This window comes from Triturus cristatus, chromosome 9 (assembly GCF_964204655.1).
Source record: "Triturus cristatus chromosome 9, aTriCri1.1, whole genome shotgun sequence".
Taxonomy (NCBI): Eukaryota; Metazoa; Chordata; class Amphibia; order Caudata; family Salamandridae; genus Triturus; species Triturus cristatus.
In genome coordinates this window covers 111,842,565-111,862,558 of record NC_140592.1, presented here as the reverse complement: position 1 = coordinate 111,862,558, position 19,994 = coordinate 111,842,565, and the positions used below count along the sequence as shown (strand labels likewise).

Below are 19,994 nucleotides of genomic sequence, written 5' to 3'. Positions count from 1 at the left end.
CCTTGAGGGCTCGCCACAGACTAGTGATACCAAATAAGACTTCCACTGTTTTTTTGTTAAGTCTTTTATTTCGCAGGTTGTTTTTTTTTATGGGTTTTGGGGGTGAGGGTAAATTTAGTCTACTTGTATTTGTCGAAGTGCGCTTCTCATTTCAATACTCAAACTGAATAAGACATGACTGACACAAGTTTACTCATTCAGTGGTTCCTGGGGACGACTGAAAAGGACTATGCCTACTTACAGTAGATCACAGATGAGGATTTTTCAATATATAGACTGCCCTGATATTGCTTAGGTTATATACCCTGTTCTATGAAAATGAGGGAGTTTAATCCTCAGCAGAACAACATTCATTAGATTTTCATTATCGTTTGGACCGCCAACCAGAGGGCAAGTTCTAGACTGTGGTGAACTCACCTGACTACGTGTTCCTAAACTTTGGTGAACTCACCTGACTACATTGAATAAGAAAGTGGCTCTGTATATACTGTTACCAAATGGGTACAGTGTGCACAGAGTCCACAGTCCCCAGAGGTTTGTTGGCAGAGGCTAAAGTTAGATATAACCTTACTCTCTAAAGTGGTAGCTTGGTCGAGCAGTAAGGCAGTATCGGAGGACAGTGTAAATCATTTGTTGTACATACTCAGTCAGCAAATGGTGTCACACACTCAAGAAGTGAACTCTAGGCCAATGGTTTTGTATTAAAATATATAGTTGTTTTATTTTAGAACCAACAATAGGTATCAAAATATACTTTCTCAGAATGAGATGCTTTAAATAAATACTTTTCAATAGGCAATAGACTTTTGAATGCAATAGTTACAGTTGTTGCAATAGGCAACACAATTTCAAACACAATATAACCCTGAGCTCAATGGGGAATTTCTAGTTAAATGCAATTGATTACTTTTCTTACCGCAGGACTGGATCCTAAAGTCAGTCCTGGGGCTCCTCCTGTAAACAGTTAAGTAAAAACGTTTTGGTAACAGTTGTGATTTTTAATGAATATTATTGTGTTTTAAAAGTTGACACTATTGTAACTTTTTCTAACCCAGTGTTGGATCCTGGATCCAGCACTGGGGTATCTCCTGTAAACAGTTGAATGTGTTTTTGTTATACAGGCAATTTTTAACAAATATTTGTAAGTTTGCAAAATCGACACTTAGAAGAATTTCCTATGGAAGGAAAATTAAGTGATAGGTAAGTAAGGTTGTAATTACTTTTCAGGGTCCGTGCTGGGCACCAAGATCCAGCACTGGGATCACTCCTGATAACAGGTGAGTAAATTCGTTTTTTCGTAATTCGGCTGATTTTAGATGAATATTTTAAAGTTTCAAAACTCAACACTTAAAAGAATTTCCAAGTGAAACCAGTCAATGTTACCCTATGGAAGAAAAGTGAGTTATCAGCTTTTGGGTAAGTACTCGACTGGCAGAGTTAAGGTTCTGGGCATAGACTCGGATGTCCCAGGGTGAGGTAAGTACAATTATTACACCTTCAGCAGCACAGGGGCAGCCGGGTGCAGAGTGAGTTAGGCCCATTGTTCTCCTATGGGAGGCAGGGGGCCTTTGGTTGGTGGCTGCTGGCTAGCAGGCCATGCGGCTGTGGGAGCTGGGCTCCTGGTCATTTGCTCAGGGCAAATGGGGAAGTAGATTAGAGTAAATGGGGAAGTAGATTAGAGTAGAGGTTGCACTGCCAGGGGCACTCGGGCGGCTGGGTGCAGGGTGCTTTTGAGCTGTCGGGCGCTCAATGGATTACAATGGAGAAGCTCAAGAACGAACAAAGGCTGCAAGCTCTAGGACGAAGATTCTTCAGGTGCGACCACCACTTCGAGAGGTAAGTTGGGTAGTTGGAGGATAGGTAGGCACCCAGGAGTTGGGCACAGGGGGCCGCAGGGCGCCGGGTGCAGGGGTGCCTTTTGGCATTGGGAAATCTTACCCTCTGCTGGTCGAGGTTGGAGGGGTCCCTGGCTCTGAGGCTGCAGGCGTCGTCCGTGTCGAGGTGGGTTCTTGGGTGCTGGATTCGGGGTCACAGTCGCTGGGGGGACGTCCTCGAGGTCTTTGTCCACTCCGGCACAGGCCAGGCTTGGCGGGTGCAGTGTGCAGGGTTTGCGGTTCCTGGCTGATGCCAGGGGTCAGTTACTTGCTTTGAGCAGTACCACTGCTCGTGGGAGTCCCAGGTAGTCCGTCACAAGGCAGTCAGGTCCTCCGGGGTTTTTGAGGTTGCTGACCACTGGAGATGCCGGGGTTTAGCAGGAGCAGGTTCGAGGGTCGACAGGCCGGTAGGGCTGGGGCCAAAGCAGTTGGTGTCTTCCTCTTGTTAGCAGCTGCATGGCAGATCTTCTTGTTCCTTGTTCTTCTTTCTTGTTTCGGAATCTAGATCTGAGGAAGGCAGGTTCAGGGTGCCCCTAAATATTAAATTTAGGGGCGTTACAGGTAGGTAAAGGGCGGGTAACAATGGGTCCCTTCCCTGGGGTGGGTACACCCCCCTATCCTGCCACTCTCCTGTGGGAGGGGGGCAGTAGCCTAGTCCTGATTGGGCAGGGCTTCCCATCTTCAAGATGGCGAGAGCCCGGAGATGTGCTTCACCTCTCCTCCCCCACCTGAGGGTTAGGGTTGGCAGAGGCTGACACACACCCTTTCCTTCCTTGGGGTTTCCGGACAGAGTGGGGGTCAGAACCGGTAGGGGCCCGTTGCTGAGTACAACAAGTGGCCTGGAGAAGCTCACAAAGGCCGCATGCCTATGAAGCTTCCACTGCCCATTCTGGGGGAGGAGACCTAGCACCTCACCAAGGATGTGCATTGTTGCAGGCCCAGGAGAGCGGATGGCTCTCTACCCAGGGGTCCAGCAACACGTCTGCAGTGTGGCAGCCTAGTCAGCCCCTCAGACAAGACGTGGATTGTAGGTTAGGTTCAGGGGGCATCTCTAAGATGCCCTCTGTCGTGCATTGTACATTAAATCCCACACTGACATCAGTGCGTGTTTAATGTGCTGAGAAGTTTGATATCAAACTTCTCAGTCTTTAGTGTTGCCATCATGGTGCTGTGGAGTTCGTGTTGACGACCGCCCAGCACCATATACTCTTAATGGCAGCACTGCACTTGCAGTGCCCAGGAATGGACCTGGGTACTGTAGGGGCACAGGGCTCATGCACCTGTACCCACACCACTGGCATAGGGCACCCAGCTAGAGGGGTGGCTGATGTGTGCCAGGGCAGTGTGTTGTGGGCATGGCACACAGGGATCTGTGCCATGTCGTCTCTGTTTTGTTCTGCACCCAGACACTCAGCCTGCAAGGGCGGTGTGTGTGTGTGTGTGTCTGTGTCTCTCTGGGTACAGGGTCTCTAAGGGTGGCACAATAAGTGCTGCAGCCCTTGGGGGCCTTCTCTGGTCACAAGGCCCTGGGTACCTAGTGTACCATTTACCAGGGGCTGACATGTGGCCAGAGATGCCAATTGGGTTTAGGCTTTAACACAGTTTTAGGGAAGGAACTAAAGCCCTGGATACCTGATTGGCAGGAGCCCAGGGCACACTCAGTCAAAGTACATCAGCAAAAAGTGGGGACATACCATGCAAGAAAGATGGCACTTTCTCACACATTCTAGTTACCTACATACACTTCAGAAATACTGTCTGAAATAGTCTTAAACAAGATTGCAGAGTCTGACTCTCCATTGGGGAACTATGTTAGGGTTTAGGCCCATGAAAGGTCTCTATAGATGTCTGCCGACTGGTCTAATACACTCCTGTATATGGATATATATATATATATATATATATATATATATATATATATATCTTCCAAAGATGCCCTGCATTAGAGACTCACTCCTCCAGCCAGTGAATTTTCACAATTCATTTATTTCAGGAACAGCCATTTTCATTCTGCTTCTATACATCCTCCTGCCTGACGCGTTTCAGAGCATTCACGCTCTTTCTTCAGAGGCAAATTAACTGCACACCATGTTTTGGCTCCCATAGTTCCCTGCATTTTCACATTTTATAGGCCTCCGGTGTGCCTTGCTTAATTGCTTTAATCCTAGTGTATGCTGAAACTTGTGGTTGTGCGCCATTAGTTTATATCCTCCAGTGGATTTTGTGCAGTTAAAAAATTACAAGGATCGATAATACCCTTCAGTGGGTTTCAGAAAAACAATCCTGTTCCTCACTCAAAAGCCAGCTGCGCCGATGAATTCTCCTACACAGTTCAGGAAAATCGGTCCTTTTTGAATTTTGAAAGGCGGTGCGTTTCTCCCACGGCTGGACCTGCTGTGTCGTAAATCTTCCAAAAATGCCCTGCATTGAAGGTAGCACACAGGGAACTGTGGGAGCCTGATATCGGATGTTGAATTGGAACAGCCTCTGATGAAAGAGCGTGAACGCTCTGAAACGAGTTCGGCAAATGGAAAAGAAATCGGAGCTGTCATCCTGCTCCCTTTGCAATTAAAGTGTTGTTTAACTCACCGACTGGAGGAGTGCGTCTTCAATGCAGGGCAACCTTGGTAAAAAAAAAAATATATATATATCTATAGATCTATATGGAGGTTCTTGTATCTAGCCAAACCCTGTAAAAGGGGAGGGGGTTGCCATTCCAATCCAGAAAGGGCTGCCCCTCCGAGTGTGACAGACCCGCAAAGCATGGTTTTCATAAAGGCTGCCATACAGCAGCAAGCGATGGTTCAAGGTTTCATCTATGTGTTAGTATGTGATAAAAGTGAATTTTAATCGATTTAATAAAATCCTCATTCCTGTACATACCCCCCCCCCCTCCCCCCGGCCAAAGTGCTCATTGGATAAGATTGGAATGTAGTACTTGACACGCTGCTGGACACTTCTGACCACTTTACAGCACTCCACACCGGAGAGAGAGATAAATACATACAATGTTTTGTTATGATAGACCATTTCCTACTCAACCCTTAGTGATTAACACTGCAGAAAGGGATTATACCTTCATTTCCTGCATGCATGTCTCACAACTCTACATAGATTGTGTTTTTGTTAACGCCTTTTGTGTTCCAACGAGTAACCAACACAGAAATTATACCAAAGAGCACTTCAGACACTGATGCGATATTGATTCAGATCACCCTTTCCTTGATCAAACACCACTGAAACAAAGGAACTTTAAGGCATTACGGTATAAGCTCCCTAATGATAAGTAGAAATTATGGTGGATACTCCACATACCTGAAAGAAAATGAACACCGTGTGACTTCTCATCATATGCAGGTAAAGCTACTTTGCAATGGGATATCAATCAGGATTCTGCACAGAGAAAGTTACAGGCAAATTGCATCGGGAATATTTTTGAGCAGAGGCATGAATATTAAAAAAGAAAGCACATTCACAAGACCTACTTTGTGCACTTTTAAATGTGACCAGCGCCGTTATCAAAAGGAAGGGGGGGGGGCATATGGCCACTAGAAGCCACAGTCACACAATTTCAGCGGTTGAATACATTATGGGTTATTATGGGTGAAATCTGTACCACAGCACAGTTTTGCCTATTTAGGTCTTTAGATACTGGTCAGGTGTCTGTCCTATGGTAAACATATACACCGAGTACAGATCCAAACTCCCTTTTGTGAAAACTGCTGCTGGGCCAAGTTATTTACTCTGCTGGGCAGCAGGAGGATCAACAAATAGAGCCATTTGACAGTCCTTGTCAATTTTTCCTGGGAAAAAAGGGGGTGGGTTGGATAAAATCCAGATGTGCCTATTACCTTTCACACTGCACCCGCCCTGAGCCTAGTCACCACAACAAAGGAGGAAAGAGAGCCCTCTGGAGCCAGACACATAAGAGGCTCCCCATTGAAGTTTGGATGGGAGGAACTATCCATAGACCACTTAAGCTGCCATGTTGAAATGTCCTAGAATGCTATGTGGGAGGGATGGAGAAATTGTCATACTAGCTTTGGTTCCTACCTTCCATAATCTTCTACCCTCTCTTGAAAACCTCTGTACAAGGGAGAGACTGCTGGATGTGAGAGCGACAACCCCAGAGAAGTGCTTCTGTGGACTGGTCCTGCAGATAGGTGATGTTAGAAATGGGGATCTCTAGTTTGCAATGGTTTGCACCTTTGTCCAAATAGGGACCCTTTTTTTCTAGTCTGGGTAAGGAAGTAATGCCCTTAGACAACCCCGCACCCCTCCTTGGTAGCTTGGCACGAGCAGGCAGGCTTATCTAGGAGGCAGTGTATAAAGCATTTGTGCCCACCTACAGTAACGCAATGAAAACGTTATATCAATATATCACCCAAAAATAGGTTATTCACAAAAAAATATAGCTTGTAGCAAGAAATGGCTCCGCCTGGGTCTATTACGATGGTGTGACAGATGAAAATCCCAAAGTATGGCGCTGACCTCTAGGTGTGTGGCATAGTGCATGGAGTCACAATGTCCCCCAAGACAGTACCTTTTGTAAACTATGAAAACAAAGATGGTGCACAGCGTCAGGGAGGTGATTCTTCATTTGCGCCAGGTGGCGTCGGTTCTTTGACCACAGGGGAGGTGAGCGTCAGTTCCTTACAACCACAGGGGAGGTAGTGCGTCTGTTCCTTACAACCACAGGGGAGGTAGTGCGTCTGTTCCTTATTGCAATGCAGGGGAGGTGAGGCGTATGTTCATTATTGTTGCCGGGAAGGTGAGGTGTCGGTGCCTTACTGTTGTCGGGGAGGTGATGTGGCGGCATTTCCTTACGATGGTGCGGTGGTATTGGCTCCGCGATGATTAAGCACATGTGTCTGTGAGGTTGGGTCGGTGCGTTGCGAGTGGTGCCCTCTGCTCCGGTGCAGTCAGCGTCCTCGGTGATGGCGTCTATAAGGTGCGGTGTCTATAAGGTGCAGTGTCTACAGGCATCTGGTCTGCGGTGTAAGTTGGGGCGGTGCACTTCACGAGTGGTGGCCACGGCCTCGTTGCAGGTCAGGGCAGCACTCGCCAGTGTCTGTGTTGCTTTTTCCCTCTGTGGCAGCTTAAACAGAAGTTCAGGAGGACAGTGGGGGGTGAAGTCTTTGTGTCCCTAAAACTTCAGAACAGGAGGAAAGCTCTACACAAAGCCCTTGGAGACCTTCTTCAAGCAGGATACATGGCACAGTTCAGTCTCTGTCCTCTCCTTGAAACCGAGAGAGCCACTGCAGGCCAACCCAGCAAAGCATCCACACAGCTATGGGGCAGTACTCCTCCTTAGAGCATCTCCAGCTCTTCTCCTTGGCAGAGGTTTCTCTTGAGTCCCAAAGTAATCTAAAGTTCTGGGCCCCAATATTTATACAACATTTTCCTATGATCTCTTGTAGCAGAAAGTCTCTTAGCTCAGTCCAAACCAGTTCTGTCCTCTCTGATCCAGCTTCTTGGCAGGAGGTGGAAGCAGCATTTTGCCCAGGAGACGGGGCCTATTCAGGTTTAAGAAAATCTCCTCCCACTATTCTAAATGCAGCCCAGGTCTATTCAGCTCAGCCCTGACTCATACAGAAAAGGCAGGACCCACCTCAACCCCTTCCTCGTCCCCCTGTGGCTGTCTGCAGTGAATACACGTCACCTGCCCCTCCAAAAGCAGACAGTCCGTACACAACCCAGCAGAGGGACATAGGATGGCTAAGGTAGAAAATGCACACTTTCTAAAAGTGCAACAAAAAAACAAAAAAAAACAATTGATGGATGGAATGCTGAATAATGTCAGTTGGTCTCTTGCTCACTTTTCCATTGGATTCAAGTTAGCCTGGCTGATGAGGAGTGTTACCCAGAAACCGATCCCAGGATGCTTGTTTCCGGTCCAGGGAAGACCTGGCTTGGCAGTTCGGGCTGGCCTATTCCCAGGAGGAATAGGGTCAAGACTGATTTCCGTATGGCTGGGACAGAACTGGGGTGGCAAAGTGAGCTAAAGAACGATGAGGGATTCAACCCAGATCTGTGACTGAGAAGTTTCAGTGCTCCGTCCATCATCTTCTTGTGTTCACTTTCTAAAAGTTATACTTGTAGAATGTTACAAAGTATCTCCCATGCTATCCTATGGGACAGATAGCCCTTCAATAGTGAAAAACTACGCACTAGTTTACTGTCCGGACATGTCACACACATCAGTACGTCTTACCTTTCATATTCACTGCACCCTGCCCATGGGGGTACATTGGGCCTACCTGAGGGGCGCCTTACATGTAGGAAAAGATAAGGTTAGGGCCTGACAAGTGGGTATACTCACCAGGTTGGCATGGCAGTTTAAAACTGCGCACAGACACTGCAGTGGCAGGTCTAAGAACCCTTTCACAGGCTGTGGGGGTGGCACAATCGGTGCTGCAGGTCCATTGGCAGCATTTGGTTTACAGGCCCTGGGCACACACAGTGCACTGTATGAGGGACTTAGTAGTGAATCATATAAGCCAATCACGTAAACACTAATCTATAAACATCATTTACATAGGGAGCACTTGCACTTCGGCACTGATCAACAGTGGCAAAGTGCCCAAAGCATCTAGACCAGCAAAAACGAAATCCAGCACACCGCAAAAATGCAGGAGGCAGAGGCAAAAAGACAGGGGAAACCATACCAAGGATGCCAGGTCTAACAGGTGGCCTATGTCCAGAGGGGCTGCTGACACACTGATGCTCTGCAAGATGGTCAAAGCCATGGGACCTGGGAGTGTGGCAGGGATGGTATTTTGCTGGTGGGCTGCTGAGGAAGCCCCCTAAAGGCTAAGGCAGGTGCCAGGAGCCCAGATAGAGGAAAGGTGCAGAAGACCAAGTTTTAGGAATAAAAATAAAATGTAAAGTCCAGGAAACCTGAAGAACATTCTTCTGGTGGCTAGATTTTACCACTAGGAGTAAAGTGAAACGTCCCCTGTGCAAATTGGCCCTATGGGAGGGGGTTGAGCATACAGCCACAGATGTTTTGGCCCCCTGGGTGACCGAGCAAAAAATGAAGTGCATAGTTCTGCACTGGATTTCTCAAAAGTACCCCTGGGGTTGGCGCAAGCTCCTCCATTATGATTGTAATGAGAAGGGGATTCTGCTCAAATAAGATTCCTTTTAACGAGACCTCCTCTCCCAGGGCCCTAAGCAAGGTAGAACCATCCTGTGGACTCCGGTCTTGCCGATAAGTCTTCCACAGGTCTGTCCCCTAAGGCTTCTCATAAAAATTGTACTTCCTTTGTGTGGGTAGGCCTTATGCCTGCAACAGGAAAAGCCCAAAATACAACGTGGAGACATCATCACCACCTGTCACAGGTGGGTAGAGTTTGCAGAGTTTCGTGAAGTGGCATAAAAACTCAGTGGAATTCTGTAGTGTTCCGCTCCACCCGAATTATGGGATTTCTAATTTCTGAAAGGTGCAGTCATTAAACACCGTCCCTAGCCCCTCGGTCCTTACCTTGTAATAATTCCGTATCCACGGTGCTTATCGGGCACATCCAGACAGACCCCCCCCCCCCCCCCCCCCCCCCCCCCACGGCAGTGATGGGATGTGAGAGGACTGGCCTGTGCCCCTTGTGTGACCTCTGCGCATGTGCAAGACACAACGACCTGACACACTACATGATGTAGTGTCTCAGGTCGCTGTGTCTCGCACATGCACAGATTAATGTTTAATGATTGCTCCTTTCTGAAATTACAAAGTAAGACCCATATTAGTCACTGCGCCATTTCACCATTCTTCCATCATACTAAGGGTTCCTTTAACATGTTACTTCTATTTCTGCTATCACACTCGCAGCAGCATGCATAACCGTCCATGTCTTTTTTTTTTTGAAAGATGGGGAGCATGTGGGTCTTTCTTTAAAGGCAATCTCACAATTACAGACGCACCGGAAAATAATCAAACATATTGAACGAATGATCGGTTGTTTTTTAAGCCACCACCCTTTGCAGCACATCTTCTATCGAGGATGGGTGATGACGATCTAGGCAAAGACTATGAGGCCCCACATTCAACCAAGTAAGTAATACAGGGGTTTCAGTGTTTCCCTTTGCTGGTTCAGATTCCCGAGTTGGCTTGATCACCACTTCTGCCTCTGAAGGTGCCACTTAACGAATATCACCTCATTTGAGTGTCTCTTCACTATTTAGCATCTAGATGGTCCCAATATTTTTAAATATCGTTAAGGAAGTCCTCCTTGCAAATTAAGGGATACCATTCCTCCAACATGAGAACCAGGAAGTGCATTCCTTCTCTTTAGTTTCTATGGGTGGGCGGCAGGGGCAGACTCCGCTATGCAGCGGAATCTGATTTTTCCAAACACTGCTCTCCCAGCAGAGCACGGAGTTGGCAAAACTTCGCAAACCCTGCTGGCAGAACGTGTAGTTGGGGAGTTTGGGGTGGAGCATTAGTCCATCGCTAGGGGGCGCTCCGGCCTCCAAATGAAATCTCTGGTGGTATAGTAGGCTTTCTGCTCAGCTTGTTGGAAGGGGGGGGGCAAGAGATTGGGAGAAAACTCACCCATTTCTGAGGATTATTTGGGGGGACCCGACTCATTTATGAATCTATATGGAAACAGAGAGACTGCTCTGTTTTTTTTGTGGAAGGGATTGGGGCTAGGCCTGTTGCCTAGGTGGGTTGCCCCCACCCATTTACTCCCCTATTTAAAAAAAAAAAAAAAAAAAAAAAAAAATCCTTGGTTTCTAGTGAACTTTCTGTCACTCAAAGGAGAAGAAAGACTTTGGGGATTTGGGGGGATCATTAGGCATTCGTGGTTGCTTCCCTCCGCCTGCCTTTTGATAACATTTGGGTTAATTAGGGGTGTAACATGCTGTGAGTGTGTCTGCATAGATGTCTTCATCTTCCCATTTGTTCATATTTGCTAATTAATGCATAGTATTTAGTAGTGTGTACATAATATAGTACACTTAATTTTTGTAAGAAAAACAACAGACTGAAGAATGATTATTTGTTGCATGCCACCAGACTGGGGTACTAGCTCTCACTACCTCCCCAGAGTGGGCCTTGGACTGCTCTTTCCAGTAAAAGGAAGGTCGCAGACTTATTACTGTTCAATCAAGAAATTTGTATAGCGCGCTACTCACCCGGAGGGTCTCAAGGCGCTTGGGGGGGGGGAGGGGGGGAGGGGGGGGGTGTAAGGTAGGTATGTCCGCTACTGCTCAAACAGCCAGGTCTTGAGTTGCTTCCTGAAGGAGAGGTGGTCTTGGGTACGACGGAGGTGGATGGGGAGGGAGTTCCAAGTCTTGGCTGCCAGGTAGGAGAAGGATCTTCCTCCCATGGTGGCTCTTCGAATGCGTGGAACCGCAGCTAGGGCGTGACTGGTAGATCACAGTTGGCGGGTGGGAGTGTAGAAGGTCAGGCGGTGGTTGAGGTACCTGGGGCCCAGGTCGTGGAGGGCCTTGTGTGCGTGGGTGAGGAGACGGAACGTGATTCTCTTGCTGACGGGGAGCCAGTGCAGGTCTCTCAGGTGTCCGGAGATGTGGCTGTGTCGGGGATGTCCAGGATGAGTCGTGCGGAGGCGTTCTGGATGCGTTGGAGTCTTTTTCTGTAGTTTGGCTGTGGTTCCAGTGTAGAGGGTGTTACCGTAGTCCAGTCGGCTGGTGATGAGTGCTTGGGTGACCGTCTTCCTGGTTTCGGTGGGGATCCATCGGAAGATCTTTCGGAGCATGCGTAGGATGTTGAAACACGATGATGAGACGGCGTTGACTTGTCTGGTCATCGAGAGTGAGGAGTCCAGGATGAAGCCCAGGTTGCGTGCATGGTCCGTTGGTTTGGGTGCGCTGCCTAGGGCCGGGGGCCACCAGGAGTCGTCCCAGGCAGAGGGTGATGATCCAAGGATGAGGACTTCCGTCTTGTCTGAGTTCAGTTTCAGGCGGCTGTTCTTCATCCACTCGGCCACTTCTTTCATCCCTTCGTGTGTGTTGGTTCTGGCGGTGGCAGGGTCGTTGGTGAGGGAGAGGATCAGCTGGGTGTCGTCGGTGTAGGAGATGATGTTGAGGTTGTGTTGGCGTGCGATGGCTGCGAGGGGGCTCATGTAGACGTTGAAGAGGGTGGGGCTGAGTCATGATCCTTGTGGTACGCCGCAGATGACTTTGGTGGCCTCGGATCTGAACGGGGGGAGGCGGACTCTCTGGGTTCTTCCGGCGAGGAACGAGATGATCCACTCCAGTGCCTTCTCTTGGGTACCGACGTTGCTGAGGCGTTGTACTAGGGTGCGGTGGCAGACAGTATTGAATGCTGCGGAGAGGTCCAGGAGGATGAGGGCGGCTGTTTCCTCGTTGTCGAGCAGGGTTCGGATGTCGTCAGTGGCTGCGATGAGGGCGGTCTCGGTGCTGTGGTTCGCTCGGAATCCGGACAGTGAGTGGTCGAGGGATCCGTTCGTCTCGAGGAAGGTGGCAAGCTGTCTGACGGTCTTCTCGATGACTTTGGCAGGAAACGGGAGGAGCGAGATGGGGCGGTAGTTCTTGAGGTCGGTGGGGTCTGCTGAAGGTTTCTTCAAGAGGGCGCGGAGTTCGGCATGCTTCCAGCTTTCTGGGAAGGTGGCGGTGTTGAAGGAGCAGTTGATGATGTCCCGGAGATGGGGTGCGATGACGGAGTCGGCCTTGTTGAAGACGTGGTGGGGGCATGGGTCGGTTGGCGATCCGGAGTGGATGGTGTCTTCGGTGCTGACCGGGGTCCAGGCGCGGAGGTTGATGGTGGGGGGCGTTGGTTCTGTGGTAGGGTGCGTGGACTGTTCGCCGAAGCTGTTGTGTATGTCTGCGATCTTGCTGTGGAAGAACGAGGCGAGTGAGTCGCAGAGGTCTTGTGAGGGAGTGATGTCGTTGTTTCCGGTGCTGGGGTTGGAGAGCTCTTTGATGCTGAAGAGTTCCTTGCTGTTGTGTGCGTTGTTGTCTAGTCGATCCTTGAATGCTGACTTCTTGGTGGTGTGGATCAGCTGGTGGTGTTTGCGGGTGGCGTGCTTGAGGGCGGTCATGTTGTCTGTGGTCGGGTTTTTTCACCAAGCTTTCGCGAGGGTGCGGCAGTTCTTCTTGGAGTTCTTGAGGTCGTCGTTGAACCAGGAGGCATTCTTGCTTCCGGGCCTGCTGGGATGGTTTTTCAGGGGTGCGAGGTCGTCAGCGCAGTTGGTGATCCACTGTGTGAGTTTGTTGGCTGCTTGGTTGGGGTCCGTTGATCTGGCGGGAGGGTTCTGGTTCAGTGATGTGGTGAGCTGGTCGGTGGTGATCTTGTTCCAGCTCCTGCGGGCAACCTGTTGCGGGAGGTGTTGGGTCGTGGTCTTTCTGAAGCTGTTGTGTTTGCAGATGCAATAGTCTTGTTTGTGGGGTTTGCATTTCTTGGGTACCAACGCATTCTTTAACTTGGGGCAAAGATATTTTAGTTTGCCATTGGATGATATGTTAAAACCCCCATTATGGTGTCTCTTTTTGTTTGTTTTTTTTGTTTTTAAAAAAACATTTTTTTATGTATTTTATTTTTAATGTAAAATTGTAGTGGTTCTGAATTTCGGTTTTCTGGCCTTATCCTTTGTGCATAATGATTTATTCATATTAATCTCGGTCAGTGAAACATTCTGTTTATGAAGACCACAAGTGTCCTTGTCCATATCTGTACTGCATGTCCTCTTCTCTGCTCCTGTGGTCCTTCCTGAAGCCAGTCTATATCCTATGTTGCCTTCATGAAGCTCCGTGCAGTGTGTCAAGAACCATGTAAACCTGCTTGTCTAGCTGTGCTTGCTTCTGTCAGGGTAGCTTTCCAATTCATTTATGTGGCTCTAGATTCGTAGGCCTGCTTCTCGTCAATTAAATATTTTAAGTATACAGTGTTCTTGGGAAAGTTCTGCACAAACTAACGTTCTCGAAGGTCTTCTGGGAATACTCATTCAGACCTAGTTATTACTCGGTGTATTTCCTCTGATCCTCTAGAATCGCATGAGTTTAATTACTGTTTTGTGGCCCTCTGAAATTGTTTGCATCAGAGATTTGCTTGAAGCCATGGCCCTTACCACTCACTTATTCATCTTCCTGTGCACACTCCTTTTTTTGCATAAAAGAATTAGAAAGATCAGGCATGTTAACCTAAGGTACTCCAACAAGGTTTTCTTCCTTCTGATCAGACGCACTCTGCCTTTGGTGTTGTGCAGTCTTTACCTAGAAACCATAGAATTATCTTTTTGCTTTCCTCCTTAATAGAGAATGTTTCTTGTTAAATATAGTATTGTGAAGTCTGGATCGGCTGGTTTCTAGTTAAATATAGCATTGTGAAGTCTGGATCAGCTGGTAACACTGGGAAAGAGGCTTAAATCATGGCTGGCATCATCCTTGGAGCGATATTTTGTACATCGCAGATGTGGTCTTTTGAAACGTTTTTCTAATTTACAGATGCATTTAGTTGGAACTGCTTACATCTATTTCAAACTGCTGCAATCTAAAGCACTAATGAAAAGTAAAAAGTTTTGAAGTGTTTTGTCCAATACTCCTATTTATCTTTGCAGGCTTTGATGGAACTCTTTATGATTTCTTCAGTGGGTACGAAGATTTGAAAAGTAAGCGTGTTCGCTTTGTGGGAAATGCAGAGCAGAGGATCCAAGAAGATTATTTGCGGATCCTAAGATACTTTAGGTAAGATGATCCAACTAAATGCAAAACCTTTTAAATAACAACCTTCTTAGTAAAGAGAAATACTCCGCCTCTATAATGACCTGACCAAGATCGCTGGCTTCTGTGGCACCCTCAAAATAAATCTCTCCATGTTGAATCTGGGACCTTAAAGTCTTACCTAGATATTGAATCCTAACTCCTGTTGCAAAACTCAGCTAGGCCATTATGACCCTTTAAGAGCAACCTTCTGCTTATTACTGACCTCCAGTAATCTGCTTTTGCTTTCTAGCGCTTGGGGTTCAAAAATATTTGCGTATAACTTCTGCCATGTTGGCTTTATAGCAAAGACAAGGAGATGATGGACGGAGTGCTGAAACTTTTCAGACACTCTTCCCCCCCCCAGTCACAGATCTGGGTTGAACCCAGCATCGTTCTTTAGCTCACTTTGCCACCTCCGTTGGCAACTGAGGTGACAAAGTGAGCTAAAGAACGATGCTGGATTCAACCCAGATCTGTGACTGGGGGAGAGTGTCTGAAAAGTTTCAGCACTCTGTTTCTCTCCTTGTGTTTGCTTTGTTCTCCATAAGTTGGCAGGGTATGCCCAGACGTGGGTCCCTTGCTCACTTTGCCACTGGATTAGAACTAGCCTGGCTGATGAGGGCTGTTAGCCTGAAACCTGTCCCAGGATGCTTGTTTCCGGTTCAGGGAAGACCTGGCTTGGCAGTTCGGGCTGGACTGTTCCCATGAGGCACAGGATCAAGACTGATTTGCATATTGCTGGATCTGAACTGAGGTGGCAAAGTGAGCTAAATAACTATGATGGATTCAACCCAGATCTGTGACTGGGGGTGAGTGTCTGAAAAGTTTCAGCACTCCGTCCATCATCTCCTTGTCTTTGCTATGTAGGGTTAATCCCAATAAAGAAATAACACCAACTCAAAGCAAACATTTGTAGTTGTCGGCCAATGTGTAGCGCGTTACATATAAGATATAGTTTTTCTTTACAGAGCTCGTCTGTTAATGGTGTGGTCAGCTGCATCTTGTGTACTATATGGTAATGTTTGCCCACTCCTGTTCTAGGCGATCTGTAGACTGCTTTGCTGCACAACTCGGAGTTTGTACAACAAAGAGGTAGGCTAAAAGTGAGAGAAGGGAGGGATTGAGTGAATAAAAGAGAGGAATAGTAGAGTCTGAAAGGACTAGAAGAAGGGGTAGCTGGCCAAAGCTTTTAAAAAGTAATGCCCGTTTGCCTTGTCATTTCAAGTAGTGGACACTTTGCAAGCGCTCTGAATGGCAATCAGTCTCAGCTTACTCTTGGAGGATGGTGCTCTGGTGCAGTTAGTTACTGGAGTGGGGCACAAGAGAAACAATCGGGAAGTGTTATACATTTTTGTAAACCTTCATTACTTTTAATCACAGTTAAAGGGTCAGTAGCAATGTTTCACTTAGCCACGCATTGTTTAGCACACTTGCGTGCAGACAGTCTAACCCAGGCAGATTAACACTAACTAGAACCAGACAGTTCTACCCTATGTCATGTAGGTGCAGAGCCTTGTATACAGTAGAAGAGTTCAGGAAATTCTGTTCAGGTGTTGTAAAAATGTCAACTCTCATTCAGCCAGACACATGCCTGCTTGTTTGTGCTGGCTGAGGCTGTAGGACAAAGACTGAATGGGTTGAAGCTGTCGAAAGGTAGCTGCCTGCAGCCATTGCCAGTGGATCCATTGTCATGTGAGGAAGAACCACTTGAACTTGTGTGTGGGCACAGTCCTCAGCTGCGAGGCACACAGTAGTTCTTGCGCACAGATGTTTCTACCCAACAACTATCTATCAGCTGCATCAACTGTTAGTCATGCAGAAGCTTGGACATGGTGAAGTAGCTTTTCATGCTGAAAGGTGTACCACATTGGGTGCGCCACATCTCCAGCAGAGTTGAGGACTCGTGAGCATCTCACTTAATCATGTACTGCACCTTCCTGGGTACGTGGCTATTGAGTCTCCTGTGTAGAAAACTTAGAGTGCTTCAGAAATGCCCAAATAGGAACATAGCAGCACAGTTTTACTGTCTCAGGCGCTTGCCTTTCCTCAATCAGCTATGCCATTGACCTAGTCACCAGGAGATTCTGTCACATGATGCAGCAAACCTCTAAGAAAGCCCATTTAAATTCTAAGCGAGAGCCTTGGGTGCTGCTCTATGATGCAGTCCAAATATTGTATGGAAATGGAGCACCGCAACAACTTCATGTTTTCACCTTTTATGATTATCCGCCATCTCCAAGGTTTGAGCTCCATAATTCCAGGCACCTTGTTAGGGAGGTGTGATCTGTCCCACAAAGGCAATATAACCAGACCAGTATTCCATTACTCAGGAAGAACCATACTGGATGATTCTGGACATTGCACTAAAACAATCAGATCTGCAATAACACATGGATCATCTGAGGGATCCTCCAATTCTTTTTAAAAAATCTGATCCACTTTGGGGATCCCGGCATCATAGCTCCAAATTTTGTTCCATCGAAGTGGACAGGTGTTGCAAGCAGTTGCTCAACCTTCAGTCTGTTTTTCTTTTTTGTGTGCACGCACATGAGAAGCTTAAAAACTTTGACCTCATCTTGACTCAAATGTTCAAAGATCATGGCCTTCTCAATAGTTGATTCACATCCATGAAAACGTTGAATGTGGAAGGAGCCGAAGAGATGTTCTACAGGGGTGAAGATAGAAACACATTCCTCTGCTTACTACTCCCAGTATGTATCTAAAATGGTCCCCCAGATTACTTGGTGATTGGGACACAACTGGTTGAGGCACATTAGAGCACAAGGCATGTTGACCATGCTGTCTTTTATTAACCCCTTCCCCGCTCATGACGGAACCGCTCCGTCATGAGCCACGGTTGCCGTGTGCTCATGACGGAGCGGTTCCGTCATGCCACGACCGTTGGCGGCCGCTCCGCCCACGCGACGCTGTTTCCCCGCCTGTGCGGGGGGACAACGCAACTGGGCGGAGTCATGACGGAACCGCTCCGTCATGAGCACAGCTCAACCGTGGCTCATGACGTCATGAGCACAGCGCCACCGCGCTGCCCCCCCCCCCCCCCCCCCCGCACCCCCCAGCGCTGCGGCGGAATTCCCGCCGCAGCGAAGGGGTTAAAAGATGATCCTATCTTCAGGGCCAAAGAGAGAGGAGGCAGTAAATCCAAACCGATCACCGGCCTATAAACCGAATCTTCTGTTCCTTTTTGCTGGCTGTCGTTTGAAAAAGGCTGCAGTCAGATCTTTCACGGCCTCAGTACAATCTGCCCATTCTGAGAAACCAAAGCGTATAGTGTCTTCTTTGTAAAGAGCTACCCTTGAGGGACTGCTTTGCTTCTACAGTGAGAGGCAAAGAGGCTTTTCCCAATTCAACTGGAATCTGATATTTATAACTTCGATATATCCATGCACAGTGGTCGATGCATTAAAAATAACTGCCTTTTGATGGCTTCCACTAGCTCTTAAAATTCTGACAGGCTTCCTTGGATTACTTTTCTGAAATCAAGAGTGATCTCACACAACTTCTATGCGTCAGCAGCCTTTCTGAAACTCCATAAATGCAGTAAAGGATAATGTGTGATATTCTTATATAAAGACCAGTCTCTAATTTCTTTTAGCTGTCCAGTGCAGCAAACAGGAGGATGTGTTTATTTGTTGCACTCCTTAGGTAATCAGTTCAAATCTTTCTGTATGTTTATACTGGGCTCTTAATTTTTTTTTTTGTTTTTAAATGGCTTGTATTAAACTGCTTCTAAAATCTTTTTGCAACCACCATCTAACAGCTTTTTTAGATTTGTGTTTGTTTTTACTAGAGATTCTATGTCTATTTTTCATGTTTTCAAACCTGTTCTCTTTCATATGAAAGACTTACACACCAAGGACTTAAGTGGTTTGTGTGAAGGACGATGTTGTGACCATGTTATTATAAGTAATAAAGTACCCTGAGCCATGCATGATAAGAATATTGCAAGTCACCTTGACGTTCCATATCCTTATAAAGGAACTCTGCCTTTGGCCTCTGTTAGAAATGGGGGTCTCAAGTTGGCAGATGTGGATACCTTTTGTCCAAATAGACATTGCTTCTAGTCAGGGTAAGGGGGATACACTTCTAAAATAACCCCTGCTCACCCCCTTGGTAGCTTGGCACAAGCAGACAGGCTTATCTCAGAGGCAGTGTGTAAAGCATTTGTGAACACATACAGTAATACAGTGAAAACACTACAAATGGACACCACACCAGTTAAGAAAAATAGTAAATCTTTATCTAAACCAACAAGACCAAATAGGATCAAAATCCAACATGCAAAACTCTTGAAAAATAGTACTTGTGCAAAATAACCTTTAAATTGCCGGAAAATCAATAAAACACAGTTCTTCCGACTCAGTAGCTCCTCCTTGGGCTACCGCGATAACTGAATACAACAATTCCAGCCGACCGCGTCGGTACGGGCCAGCTAAAGCGCTGACAGAGTACCTTTCTTGTTGTGACCAGCACGTCGGTGCGAGTCGGTCGGGGCAAACTTCGCAGTTGCATGGTGAAGCGGAACGTTGCGGTAGGCGGTGACCTCGCGATGCGGTTCAAGCAGCAGCTCCTTGACTGAGTCTGTGAGACCAGGGCTTGCGTTGAAGGGTGAGACGGTGCTGTCAGGTTATGGTGTGGCAACGGAGCCGGTCGATGTTCCGGTCGGGCAGCGACTGAGTTGGAGACGTCCTTGCAGCGTGTATCGAAGGGTTGCTTAGTGCGGTGCCTACAGCACGCGGTGCGACCAGGGTTGCGTTGCGAAGCGAGGCATTGCTCTTGGCGTTGCTTTCAGGACATGGAATCCTGCGACAGACTCGATGACTGAGTTGGTTACCCTTTTCTTCTGCAGCGACGATCAGACTGTTCCCACAGACACGGTGAGGTCTTTGCTGTTCCTGAGATCTCTAGAACAGGGGGCATGCTCAGTTCAAGCCCTTGGAGATTTTCTCTTCAAGCAGGGGGATAAAGCAAGCAGGAAAGTCCTTTTCTCCTTTCCTTGGCAGCAAGTAGCCACTGGAGGCCAACCCCAGAGAGCAAACCGCACAGGGGCAGTATTCCTCCTCAGCTTCTCTCTCTTCTCCTTGGCAAAGGTTCCTCTTGATTTCCCAGAAGTGATCTAAAGGTCTGGGCTCCTCTTTTTATACACAAAAATCCTTTGTTCTCTGAAAGCAGAGAGTGTCTGTACCCAGCCAAAACCAGTTCTGTCCTCACTGGTGCAGCTTCCTGGCTGGAGGTGGAGACAGCATTGTTGAAGGCAGACCAGGCCCATTAAGGTAAAAAGGAAATCTCCTCCCCCCCCCTACTCTAAATGAGCCCAGGTCTATTCAGCCCAGCCTTGACTCCTCAGACTTCTGGAGCCACTGCCCCTGTTAGCCAAAAGCCAGATATGCAATACACAAACCTAGCAAACGCCCACTG

The 19,994-nt window shown here is 47.5% G+C and overlaps 1 protein-coding gene across 1 annotated transcript in view; it reads left to right on the top strand.

The window, feature by feature from the left end:
- TRNT1 (tRNA nucleotidyl transferase 1) overlaps positions 1-19,994 on the top strand; it is a 38,479-nt gene that overhangs the window by 9,380 nt on the left and 9,105 nt on the right. The window contains exon 5 of the mRNA XM_085624517.1: positions 14,414-14,540. Coding sequence (XP_085480643.1) covers positions 14,414-14,540 — 127 coding nt within the window. The remainder of the gene's footprint in view (positions 1-14,413; positions 14,541-19,994) is intronic.